This window comes from Crocodylus siamensis, chromosome 6, assembly GCF_052110815.1.
Source record: "Crocodylus siamensis isolate JL-2025a chromosome 6, ASM5211081v1, whole genome shotgun sequence".
Taxonomy (NCBI): Eukaryota; Metazoa; Chordata; order Crocodylia; family Crocodylidae; genus Crocodylus; species Crocodylus siamensis.
In genome coordinates, this window is record NC_143400.1 from 8,745,102 (window position 1) to 8,757,313 (window position 12,212).

General features: G+C 59.3%; 1 protein-coding gene across 1 annotated transcript; it reads left to right on the plus strand.

Annotated features, from left to right (window-relative positions):
• The first annotated feature begins 997 nt into the window (after positions 1-997).
• On the plus strand, positions 998-11,298 carry KRT8 (keratin 8). Its single transcript, XM_090051551.1, has 9 exons — positions 998-1,371; positions 4,142-4,350; positions 5,176-5,236; positions 5,323-5,418; positions 5,759-5,923; positions 7,191-7,316; positions 8,528-8,748; positions 9,350-9,405; positions 10,105-11,298. The coding sequence occupies exons 1-9, from the start codon at positions 1,054-1,056 to the stop codon at positions 10,290-10,292; spliced, it is 1,440 nt and encodes a 479-aa protein (XP_089907677.1). The 5' UTR covers positions 998-1,053; the 3' UTR covers positions 10,293-11,298.
• Positions 11,299-12,212: the final 914 nt, after the last annotated feature.

A 12,212-nucleotide genomic window follows, 5' to 3' on the forward strand; every position in this document is an offset into this window, starting at 1 on the left:
TGAGCAACCCAGCTGCCTCCCGGCTCAGCAGCTCCTGCTGGAGAACGGTTTGCTACACATTTTGCCTTCTCTGCTGATGCCTCCTAGGAGCCTTCTTGGCTCCTCTGCGTGTGGCCCTAGCAGAGGGTCACACCAGCCCCGCAGGCTTGGCCCTCCACAGTCTGGCCACGGGACCACTTTCCGCCGACCTGCATCCGCGGCCGCCTTTCTAGCCCAGCTGCACAAATACAGCTCGTCCTGCCTCCCCCACCCTGCATGCCAGACATTTGTGCTGTGGTTCCCCACCCCTGCTGCCACTGCCGTGGGGTGGGTCTGGGTGCCAGGGGACCCACTAGACTGGCACCAGCAATATGACAGGAGGCCTGGCATGCCCTATAGCCAGTGGGCTGGTGGAGGGGAGCACGCACGTCCTGATCCATGCCAGGCCTCAGCTCTGTGTGTGCAAGGGGCTGCAATCCAGGCACCGCTTCTTGCAGGAATACTTATCACCCCTGCTCCTGCCTGGCCTGTTATTTATGATGTGCGGGCGGAGATAAAGCTGGCCTGGACTTGTGCGTGCTCTGGCTGCTTCCTGGGAGAGCAAGGGGGTCCTAATCTCAGTTCATGCTTGGAGCAGGGGGTTGGACTAGATATGACCCCCTGAGGCCCCTTTCAACCCTAAATTTCTATGATTCTATGAATGGCAGTGAGTCGTGGGTTAAAGTCAGTTTGGGAATCAAGGGTCCCCGTGGATTTTTGGCTTGCTTTCCTGCTCTCTCTTTATCCCATGGACTGCTGCCCTCCTCCGGCAGAGAGCTCTTGCAACCCCTTCCAGTTGAAGGGCTGGAAGGGGCGAGCCCCCAGCTCCTCTCTGCTGCTGAAGGAGTTAACTTTGGAGGTGGCAGGTGCTGCCTGGGTTAGCTCAGCCCCTTTTGCCTTCTGCAGCCACTCAGGTATCCAAGCTCCAGGTTCCCCACCCCTTCTCTGGCTGGGATATAAGGTTGCGCACACCCAGCGCCCGCAGTGTCCCAGCCTCCAGCCTGAGCTTGCCCCTGCCAGCCTGGCCTGAGCAAAATGTCGGTCAGCAGCAGACAGAGCTTCAAGAGCAGCTCCTACACTGGGGCTCCCCGCACCTTCAGCAGCCGCTCCTTCACCTCCAACTTCACCCGGGCTTCCCCGCCCGTTGCCAACTATGCCCGGGTGGATGCCAGGGGGCTCCGAGGCCCAGCGCCGGGCCTGGGCGCCGGTGGTGGCATCACGGCTGTGAGCATCAACAAGAGCCTGCTGGCGCCCCTGAACCTGGAGATTGACCCCGACTTGCAGCAGGTGCGGACCCAGGAGAAGGAGCAGATCAAGAGCCTCAACAACAAGTTTGCTTCCTTCATCGACAAGGTGAGGCAGGGCGGCAGGTAGGTGTGTCTCGGCGACAGGCCGGTGCAACCTGTTGTCGTGGGAGGAGATGGGTCTGGTTTTGCTCCATTGTCCCCCGGTGAGACCCACGTGGGCCAGAGTGGGCTGGCACCGGGGGGAGGGCGGGGAGACAAGGCCCAGCGGTTACACCAAGGGGTCATGTTTCTACCCCTGCAGCCATGGAAGAGGAAAGGATCTTGGCTCAGGTTCCCACCGTGGGACCGGTTTGCAGAGTGCTGGGGCCTCCCCTGAGCTCAAAGTATCTCCTGCAGGGGTGGGAAAGCAGAGCCCCGAGCTCTCCTGGCAGGGAAAGGGCAGAGTCCCCGGGCGGGTGCAAACCCGGCTCTCCTGGTGTCCAGGGGTATCTGTGGAGCGGCCTGGGATGTCAGCCTGAGCACCCCTGGACACACTGGGCGTGTTGCCCATGTGGGTTTAGGGGCGTGGAAACGTGGTCCCTTCCCTGTGTGTCCACACAGTGCTGCACAGGGCTCGGCCCCTAGAGCTCTCCTAGGAGCATGTGGGTGTGACTCCACTGGCCTCTGTGCCAGGTGTGGGCGAGATCCGGCCTGTTCTTAACAGGGGACCCTGGGTGGGTGGGATTCCCCAGTGCTCTGCATGGCAGGGCTGTGTGTGTGTGTGTGTGTGTGTGTGTGTGTGCACGCGCACATGCAAGCAGGGGTGTGAGTCGCTAGTATTTTGCATGGAAGGAATGTGCGTGTGTGTGTGCGTGCAGGTGTATGTGTCCGTTGTTCTCAGTGCAAGCTCTGTGTGTGTGTGTGTGTGTGTGTGTATGTGTGCGTGCGTGCAGGTGTAGCATTTCATTGTTCTCAGTGCAAGCTCTCTCTGTGTGTATGTGTGTGTGTGCAGGTGTAGTATTTCATTGTTCTCAGTGTGTGCGTGCATGCATGCGTGTGTGTACAGATGTAACAGCCGTCATTGTTCTCAGTACAAGCTGCGTGTGTGTGTTTGTGTGTGTATAGGTGTAACAGTCTATTGTTCTCAGTTCAAGTTGTGAGTGCGGGTGTGTGTACACGTGTAACAGTTCATTGCTCTTCTCAATGCAAGCTGTGCGTGTGTGCATGTGTGTACCTGTTTCTTCTGGGCTGGTCCTGGCTCCCAGCCTCAGCTCAGGCCTGCAGGGTGGGGCACGCCTGAGAGCCGAGTCTTGGGGGTCCAGCCAGGCACCTCCACACCCAAGGGGCCCCAGATCTTTGCTCCTGGAACAGATGCTGTCGAGGAGGCTCCCCACCCCTGCGATGGGTCTTTCCCCACCTCCAGGCTTCTGAAATGCTTGCCTGCCATTGACCCCCCATTGCACCCCGGGGCCAGCAGGCCAGGAGGCAGCTGCTTGATCCTGGGGTCCCATCACGCAGCAGGAGGCTGCTCGCTGCCTGTCACACCATGCCAGCCCCCGCCTTCACCTCCTGCCCCTGGGCCCACTTCTGCCTCTTCTCACCGCTCCGTCCTGCCTGGGACTCTGACACCTGGGTTCATCTTGGGCTACGTCACAAAGCTGGGCCGTGGTGGAAATGATTAACTAATGCAAACATCCTGATCTCTTGAAAGCCCCTCACACCCTGGGCAACGGGGAGCTGTTTGCACCGAGGGGTAAAGCAAATGTGTCTTTCATGGCCTGCAGACTGAGGCTGGGTGTGGGGCTCGACATCCCACCACCCGTTACTGGGGCATCCCTGGCGTCCAAACACCCCAAGCTCCTCTCGGCTTGCAGGCTGCTTAATAATCAATTCGTGTCCCTTTGCCCACCTGCTGTGGGCCTGCCTGGCGGTGTGCAGGCAGGGAGCAGCTGGCCACACTGGTAGAAATGCACCATTCTCCTCTGTCCTATGCCAGCTCCTCCTGATTTGTGCCGGTGTCTGATCTCTTGCTTAGCAACGCCCGATGCAGGCTCTGTCCCCAGCCCCCAGTTGGTTCCCATAGCTCCCATCTCCCAAGCAGGCTGTGCTACAGCCCAGATCCACCCGTGGGCAAGCCCCCAAGGTCTCTGTGGCGGCTCTGGGGAGATGCTGGGGGTGGGGCGCTCCCACCCGTGGTACTGTGCCCCTTTAGGCATGCCCTGCTGCCCCTGCCCCTGGAGGCGAATGGGGCTTTTGCATGGAGGCTGCCTTCCTGCAGATACAGCTTGCTCTGAGCAGCGAAGACCCCCACGGCTCTGGTAGGGACTGAGGTGGTGCAGTGACCCCTGGCTGCCCCCAGCCTCATGGATCATCCTCACTTTCCAAGCACCTAAAGGGCCAGATTCTTCCTTTCTCGGGTGAAAATCAACAGCAACTCAACTTATTGAACTGGGCCTGCTTCTCATTTACACCCAGGCCCCTTTAGGCCACCCAAACAGGGGTAAATTGGCCTTGGCATCCCTGGAAATCAGACCCAATGCATTTATGGCCTGCTTTGGCTCTCTGTTACACTGGTTTCAATCCAGGTTTCTCCACTGAAGTGAATTTGATGGTGCAAATGGGAATGGGATTTGGCCCTGCCTGCTTCCCAGTGCTGTTGCAGTTTGCAGTAGGGGAGCTGGGAGCGGAGTATGCAGCGGTGTGTTGGTTTGTGGCTTGTTTGCCCCATGCTGGTACCAGGCTCTGGTCCAGTTCTGCGCCTCTAGCTAGAGGACTGGGCCCTGGTCATGCCAGTACATGGGTTGCAAGCATGTGAGTGGTTCCAGAGCATGGATGGGTGCCAGGCTGTGGGCACGGGCTCACCCCTTTCCTCCTTCCCCTTCCTTCCCCCATCCCAGGTCCGGTTCCTGGAGCAGCAGAACCAGATGCTGGAGACCAAGTGGAGCCTGCTTCAGGGCCAGCGCACGACCCGCAGCAACATGACGGGCATATTCGAGGCCTACATCACCAACCTGCGCCGGCAGCTGGAGGGGTTGGACCAGGACAAGTTGCGGCTGGAGTCTGAGCTGGGCAATGTGCAGGGCCTGGTGGAGGAGTTCAGGAGCAAGTGAGTGCCACTGACCCTTGGAAGGGGCAATGCCAGGCCACCCCTACCCCTGCCTCTGGAGCCCAGGACCTGTCCCCGGTCAGGGAATCCGCCGGCTCATTGCTCCGGCAGGCTGCACCCACTGCCTCATGGCCTTGCTTCTCTTGGGGCATGGACAGATGTTCTCACACCAGTGTCTTCTGCAGTGCAATGCACCCACATCAGCAAAGCAGTGGACAGATGACACAGCTCTTAACCTGGGTTAATTCTGCCCAGCCTGGTGGAGACAGCCCTTGGGGAGGGGTGGCATTTGCCCACGTCTTACCTTGGGGTTTGCTCTCAGTCTTGCTGCACCGTCCCCCTCCACCGCTGCAAGAGGGAGCAAGCATGATGCCCCAGCCCAGGCTGCCCCCCCGAGTCTGAATGATTAGGGATGATGAGCTGGACTGTTCTCAGTGCGGGCAGATGACAGAACAAGGAACAATGGTCTCCAGTTGCAGCGAGGGAGGTTTAGGTTAGATATTAGGAAACGCTTTCTCATTAGGAAGGTGGTGAAGCACTGGAACAAGCTCCTCAGAGGGGTGGTGGCATCTCCATCCTTGGAGGTTTTGAAGACCTGGCTACATAAAGCCTTGGCTGAGATGATTAAATTGGGGCTGGTCCTGCTTGGAGCAGGGGGTTGGACTAGATGTGACACCCCGAGGTCCCTCCCAACCCTCATTTTCTGTGATTCTTGGTTTCCCTGAAATCCTGTCCTGGGTTTTATTTGAGAGGGTGCCCAGGTGGGCTTCCCTGTCCCCCAGCAGTGCCCACATCTAATGCACAATTCCCTTCCTCTGCTGGCAGGTACGAGGATGAAATCAACCACCGCACCGAGAAGGAGAACGAATTCGTGCTGCTCAAGAAGGTGAGGCCGGCGGGTATCGCTGCGGAGCGCTGGGCTGGGTTTCTGTCTCTCGCCCCCCTAACGGCGCTTGTGCTCGGTTCCCACAGGACGTGGACGAGGCTTACATGAACAAGGTGGAGCTGGAGTCCCGCCTGGAGGGCCTGACCGACGAGATCAACTTCCTGAGGCAGCTGTACGAAGAGGTATGTCTCGCTGCGCCGGCACTATCTTTTCCTCCTGTCCTGCAGGGTGAATGCCACCGAGTTATGTTGAGTTCTCGCAGGCAAGGAAGAACTTGCTTAAAGGCCCAGTCCTGGGGCACGCCAGCAGCCAGACAACGCCCATCTGATCTGCTGTTATTAGGAGGGGAGCTCAGACGTCACCTTGCCACCGGTGACATAAGGCCTAGCGGATAGTGTGGGACAGGCATTATCCATCCAGCGCTGACTCACCTGAGCCGGCTGCAAGGCCCCGGGGCGGCTGGTGGGTGCACCGAGTTCCCGGTGCTTGCCGCAAGCCTGACTCTCTGCCGCCATGTCACAGGAGCTGCAGAACTTGCAGTCTCAGGTCTCCACGACCTCCGTGGTCCTGTCCATGGACAACAACCGCAGCCTGGACTTGGACAGCATCATCGCCGACGTGCGAAACCAGTACGAGGAGATCGCCAACCAGAGCCGGGCGGAGGCTGAGGGCATGTACAAGGTCAAGGTGAGGCTGTGGGGTGGGGGCCAGGGGTGTGAGCAGACAGCTCTGTGGCCACTGCCCCACTCTCCAGTAGGACCAGTCCGTCTTAAGAGTCACCTACATGCCTGCCACCCACAAGTGACCCATAGTGGCTGGGGCAGGCACAGCGGTGGAGCCTGCTCCATCCTTTTGCAGCCTTGAGATCCCTCCTGTTCCCCTCCACTGGCCTCTGGTCCCCCAGGGTTGGAGACAGCCTTGGGCTTCATCGTCAGAGAGCTGCCGAGTGCCCTTAACTGCTGAGCTGGTTGGTGCCCAGCAGGTCTGAAGTGGAGGCTGAGAAATCCCACTTCCTTCCAATCCTGGAGGCTGCGGGGGGCACGGCAGTGGGGCCTGGGGCTCGAGGAGCCTTGGATGGGGGAGGGAGCGGGGTCAAAACAACTTGACTCCAGGTGACGAGGCTGCGGGATTCCTCCCCCGAGACCCGTTGCTTGGTCTGTTGAGGCTGAGGCTGGGCTTTGCAGTGGCCAAGGAAGAGCAGGAAGACAGCGGGGCTCAGGGTGGGGGCCTATATGTCCGTGTGGAAATCCAGGCAGGGATTTCCCTGCACCTCTCTCACCTCCTCTGTTTTGAAGCTGCAGTCTGTGTGGGCTGGGATTGCACATGGGCTGGGCTCGCCACACCCTGGCAAGACCAGTCCCGGTTCCCACATGGCCCAGGCCAGAACCACCCCTTGCTGCCGCTCCCCGAGACACTGCTGCTTCTGCCCTGGCCTTCTCCAACCCGGATGAGGTGCCTGCTGGGCTGAGACGGCTGAACCCACGAGGGGCTGCTGGGATTCCCTGCCCCACGGACGGGTCCCAGCTCCTGGGATGCCCCCCAGCGTTGGCTGTGTGGCATTCTCCCCATGCCAGGGAAGCAATGTCACATTGAGCTTGCTTTGAGCTCCCCATAGTTTCTGACCCCCTCCCCCCCCCCAGCTCTCAACTGGATGCAGCCTTGCAAAATCCCTGTCCTGGGTTGCCGCTCGGCTGAGGGGCGAGCAAAATGTCCCCAGTCTCACGTGCATGGTGGGAGCGAGCATCTCTGCCAGCGCAGGGGGCCTGGCAGTCAACGCAGGGGGTGCGAGGTGCTTTGAAATCTCGGTTCCAGCTGAGCCGTGTCCCTGGCAGGAAGCTCCTGCAGTCGGCCTTGCTGTAAGGAGCTGGCCCTGGCCATGAGGGTCCTTTCCCTAAGGTCCTGGGTGATGTGGTTTGCATTGCCCCATCCCCTCATCTCTTTGCCTGCCATGCAGTATGAGGAGCTCCGCAGCACAGCCAGCAAGCACGGGGACGACCTCCGAAACACCAAGGCCGAGATCTCTGAGCTCACCAGGACCATCCAGCGCATCCAGGCGGAGATAGATGCTTTGAAAGGCCAGGTAGGCAGGAGGCAGCTCCACAGACCTTGCTGCCCCAGGACTGACCCCCGCACCGGACCCTTCTCCTTTCTCTTGCTCCCTTCTTCTGTGGATCCTGGGCTTTGTCGCTGGCTGGGGCGGTTGCAGTCGTCCCCAGCCCGGCTGCGGTGGCGATGCGTGGCTCTGCTGCTTGCTGCAGCTGGGGATGTTGGCCAGGTCCTCAAGCTGGAGGGCACGATGAGTCCCCAGCCTCCGGGCCAAGACTGCTGCTGGGGTAGAGCTGTGCAGCCCCGTGGCAGTCATAGCTTCTGGGCTTTGCCGGCTGCCTTGTAGGGCCGGGGAGGAATTATTTCCCTTCCTGTAGCTGCAGGGGTCAGGGCTTTTTCCACCTTACTGACTGCAGCCCAGGTCAGGGGTGGCCTATGGGGTGTGCCAGTGGTTCCCATCAGAAGCAACCGGGAGGGTCCTGGCTAGAGTAGAGGATCTTGAGGGTCAGCCCAACCATCACATGTGGGACAAGGAGGAATTTCCCCCCATAGTCAGGTTGGTGTGGATTGGGGGCGAGGCTCCATCCTCTGCAATGGTGGGGGAGGACCTCTGCCTGGGCTCTCTCAAGAGCAGCGGTGCTCAGCCTTTAGGCCTTGCTGGCCAGATGAGTGGTGCGGGCCAGATCGGGCCCTGGGGCCTGGCATCACCCCTTACTGCTGGAATTGCCCCCTGGGGGCTGGCACCATCCCGCCCCAGCCCCTCACACCAGGATTGGGCCCTAGGGCCCAGTGCTGCTCCGCCCAGCCCTGTGCACTGGGATTGGGTCCCAGATCCAGCTTGCAGGGCTTGGGGCTTCCCATGGGCCTGGGGATTTGCGGACCTATGGGGAGCTCCATGGGCTGAATGACGTGGTACCACGGGGTAGATTTGGCCCATGGGCCAGAGGTTGAGCACCTCTGCTTGAGAGCATTGTAACATCTCTTCCAGCAGTGGGATGCTTCCAGTCCTGGGTCATCCTGGCTTTGCCTTGGGTTCAGGGTATTGACTTTGCCCTGGATACTGCCAGGCCTGGGTCCTGGGCATCTTTGGGTGGCATGGGTGATGGTGGCATGTGGGGAATAGGGCAAACAAGGACATGACTGGAAAGGTTTGGCTGGGGCAGACCCTGCCTGGAGATGCGGCTGGATTACCTGTGACCCCCAGAGTTGCCCAGCCACACATCTGCCGTATTTCGGTTTCTCTAGCGGGCCAACTTGGAGGCAGCCATCGCTGAGGCTGAGGAGCGTGGCGAGATGGCCGTCAGGGATGCACGTGGCAAGTTAGCCGAGCTGGAGGCTGCCCTGCAGAAGGCCAAGCAGGACATGGCCCGCCAGCTGCGGGAGTACCAGGAGCTGATGAACGTCAAGCTGGCGCTGGACATCGAGATCGCCACCTACCGCAAGCTGCTGGAGGGCGAGGAGAGCAGGTGGGTGCAGTGGGGCTGGGCAGGGCATGCTGGGAAGGACGTGGCTTTTCTGGTCCTGGGCAGGGGGTGCCGGGGCACTGGCTGTACTGTGGTGCACAGCGCCCTGATTAGCAGCACCGATTAACCCCTTGCAGGCTGCACCCCGTCGGCTGCTCTCTGCACCCAGCTTGCTGAAAAGTCTCCTTCTCCCTCATGGCAGCCAAATTTGGGCTGCCAGGCTTGCAATATAAACCAGCTCCTTTGGAAGCCTGGCTCAAACTCCACAAGCGGAGGGGACAGGAGAGTTCATCTGCTCTGTCCTTGGTCACAACAGCCAGCGGAAGTTGGTGGCCTTTGCTAACTTGTTTGCAGGGGGAATGAAATGTAATGATTTGGGGCACCGATCCTTTAACTGTGGGCCGCAGAGGATGCACAGGTCCATCTGCCTTGAAAGCCAATGAGCGAATGGCTGTTTGCAGTATGGGGCCTTTGATATGCAGACGAGTCGTCAGTGCTTTGCCATGGACAGTGGCTTGCACACAGGCTGCACTAACTGCACCCTGGCAAACTGTTTCAGCCTGGCTGGGCACTGGTCATTCATGTCTCTCTCTTCTACTCACAGGCTGCAGTCTGGGATGCAGAACCTCAGCATCCAAACCAAGACCACCAACTATTCAGGTAATTGCCCTTCAGGTTTTGAAAGGGGCTGGGACTCTGCACAGCAGGCCTCGATGCTGGCAGACACAGGGCACTTGAGACTGTCCGGGGAGCAGCAGAGGGGTGGGGTGGGGACCAGGGAGGAGGAGTTTGTGACTGGCTGCACCAGGCCGTAGGGGGGAATTGAGCAAAGTGGCAGCTCCAGTTTGGCTCCTTGGGCTCAGAAGAAGGTACTTTGGCCTTCTGGTAGAAAGGGACTCTTCCTCTGGATGGGAGTGCCCATGCAGGGAGCGACTGTAGAAGGAGCTCTTGCAGACCAGCTTATTCCACGTTAGATTACTGTACGGATGCTCCATTCCAGGGCAAATGTCTGCTGCTGCTTCTGCAGTTGCTGATCCGGTGGTGTCCCCTCCATGGACCAGATCTTGGACCTAGGGGGAATCTAGTTGGGGCAGTTAACCCAGGATAGAGGGGTTGCACCACAGACTGAGAGCAGGCTCCAGGCCTGGGCATGCACTGTTGGTTTCCACTGGCTTTGAGGTGTTGCCTTGAAGCAGAGATCGGGCTCTAGTGCCACCCAGGGTCATGGGCTCACGCTGGTTCAGAGGGCCACGCAGCAGCCATGGGGCATGGGCACAACCCTGCTAGCACTGCCCTTGGCTGGGGCGCTGCAGGCATGGTCTCAGCGGTCACGGCGGTCTTCTCTTTCTTCTCCCGCAGCTGGGCCGGGCAGAGCATTCGGTGGCTACGACAGTGGCTATGGTAGGTCACTCTCAAGCAGTGTCTACTCGGTGAACTCTCCCCTGGAGAGTGCAGCCGTCACCAAGTCCAAGGCCGTCGTCATCAAGAAGATCGAGACCAGGGATGGGAAACTGGTGTCCGAGTCCTCGGACATCCTGTCCAACTGAGCATGACTGACCAGTCCTCACCTCTGCCTCAAGTGCCTTCACGGATGACCTGGGCTGCTGGGAAAGCCGGGACAAGGAAACATGGGGTACCCAGAGATGGTGCCCCATGATAATCTGGGGTGCTGGCTTTGATGACCCTCTCCATCTCTGCCTTCAATTTTCCTTGTCCTCCCCACCCGAACCCCTCCCAGCTCAGACCAGCTTGGGGGGAAACAAGAGTTGCAGTCAGTGCTGCTCAGAAATGAGGAAGCTCCTGGGGTCAGAGCCACAGAGGGGCCTGGGGCACAATCCCTGCACAACTGTCATTGATGTGGCATTGCCCTGGTGTGATGCCAAGCCTAGAGGCAGGGATCCAAACCCATTCCCCTAGCTCCAAACATCCCAGGGCTGTGAGGGTGTTTGCAGATGGGGTCTTGGGCATTGCTAGTGGCCCCCTGTTTCGTCACAACACAATGCCACAATTGTGCTCTGTAGTTCACTGCTCTGTGGCCCTCTCCGTCCCCTTGTGACCCACCCTCTCCCACACCCCTGTGGGATGGTCTCCCAGTGCCTCGTGTTTTCTCTGCCCCATCTCCTGGCTGTTTGGGGTGGTGGAAGCTGCCATTGTATTCCCTGTGGGTCGGCGACTGAGGCTCTCCTTGCTGGGCATCCAGGCAAGAGGAGACCCACTTGGACCCACGGGACATGCCCAGGGCTCCAGGTTCCAGCTGGGGCATAGCCAGCTCAACGCTTCGTCCGCACACCTGTGATAAACCTTTCTGGGGTGGCAGATGAAACAACAAGTCCCCCCTGTGAAACCCCTCCTGCCCTTCTGCTCCCTGGTACGCAGAAGGCAGGAGGGGAGGGGAAATGGAAGGAAAATCCCGCTTTTACTGAAGCTACGAAGTTGGGGTTGGTGGTGAGAAGCTGTTACTGCCTCTCTTGGTCCCTTTCCTGCGCCGCTCTGCGTGTTCTCCGCCTGGCAATAAATCTGTTACGGACAAAACCGTCATTGTCCGTCCCCGTGTTCAGGGATCAGCTCCTGTCTTCCTCATATTCTTTTGCAGTTGCTCTTGCCTTGTCACAGCAGAAGGGGAGAGGATGGGGCTGGATCAGCGGGGCTCAGCAGCGATACACCTAGCCTTATGTTTGGATGGGCATCTGCTTTGGTGTGCCAAGTGTCAAAGCTACGAGCAGTGCCCTACTTGGGGGGGCAAAGAGGGCTCATCCGCTTTCCCCAAAGCTAGGAGCTGAATGTCAGCATCCCTCACCCACTTCACACCACCCCTGGGTTTACCACCATTCAGATTTCAGGCCCCTGCATCCTTGCTAGGAGCTTCCAAAGGCAAACCTTAGCCTGCCCAAAGGAAAGCAATGCTGTAGCTTAAATTTCTGTTGAATGGTGGGGGCCTGAGGGCCCTGGCCCCCTTCGGGAAGAGGCCAGGGGGGGCACCTATCCCTAATTAAAGACTGACAAACCCAGGTTGCTGTGGACTCCTGCAAGGGGTTGCGTTGAGTGGGATGCAGGGGGCACCATGTGCATATATATGGAGAGCAGCTGCCTGCAGGTAGGTCTATGGCGGGGCAGGGAGCAGATTGAAGCCCCCATGGTGAGGGAGGTAGTAGGACAGGGCCAGGGGCTGTGCTGCCCAGCCAGGGTGGTGCATGGGCCATGGTGCCTGGGGGGTGGTGGGAGACAGAGCCGTGGGGGGATGTCCGGGCAGGGGGAGGGGTGTCCACATCCTTTTCTGTACTGGAGGGCCCAAAACGATGCAGGACTTCAAGTGAGGCCTCACCAGTGCTGAATAGAGGGGAAGAATTACTTTCTTTGATTTGCAAGTCGCTCTCCTGTTAATACAGCCCAGGATTTCATAGATTTCATAGACATTAGGGCTGGAAGGGACCTCAGGAGATCATCGAGTCCAGCTCCCTGCCCAAAGG

Excerpts from the sequence above, each read along its gene's own strand:
- KRT8 (XM_090051551.1), top strand. The coding sequence starts at position 1,054 with ATGTCGGTCAGCAGCAGACAGAGCTTCAAGAGCAGCTCCTACACTGGG. Across the intron at positions 7,317-8,527 it reads TAGATGCTTTGAAAGGCCAG|CGGGCCAACTTGGAGGCAGC; the intron begins GTAGGCAGGAGG and ends CGGTTTCTCTAG. Across the intron at positions 8,749-9,349 it reads CTGGAGGGCGAGGAGAGCAG|GCTGCAGTCTGGGATGCAGA; the intron begins GTGGGTGCAGTG and ends TTCTACTCACAG.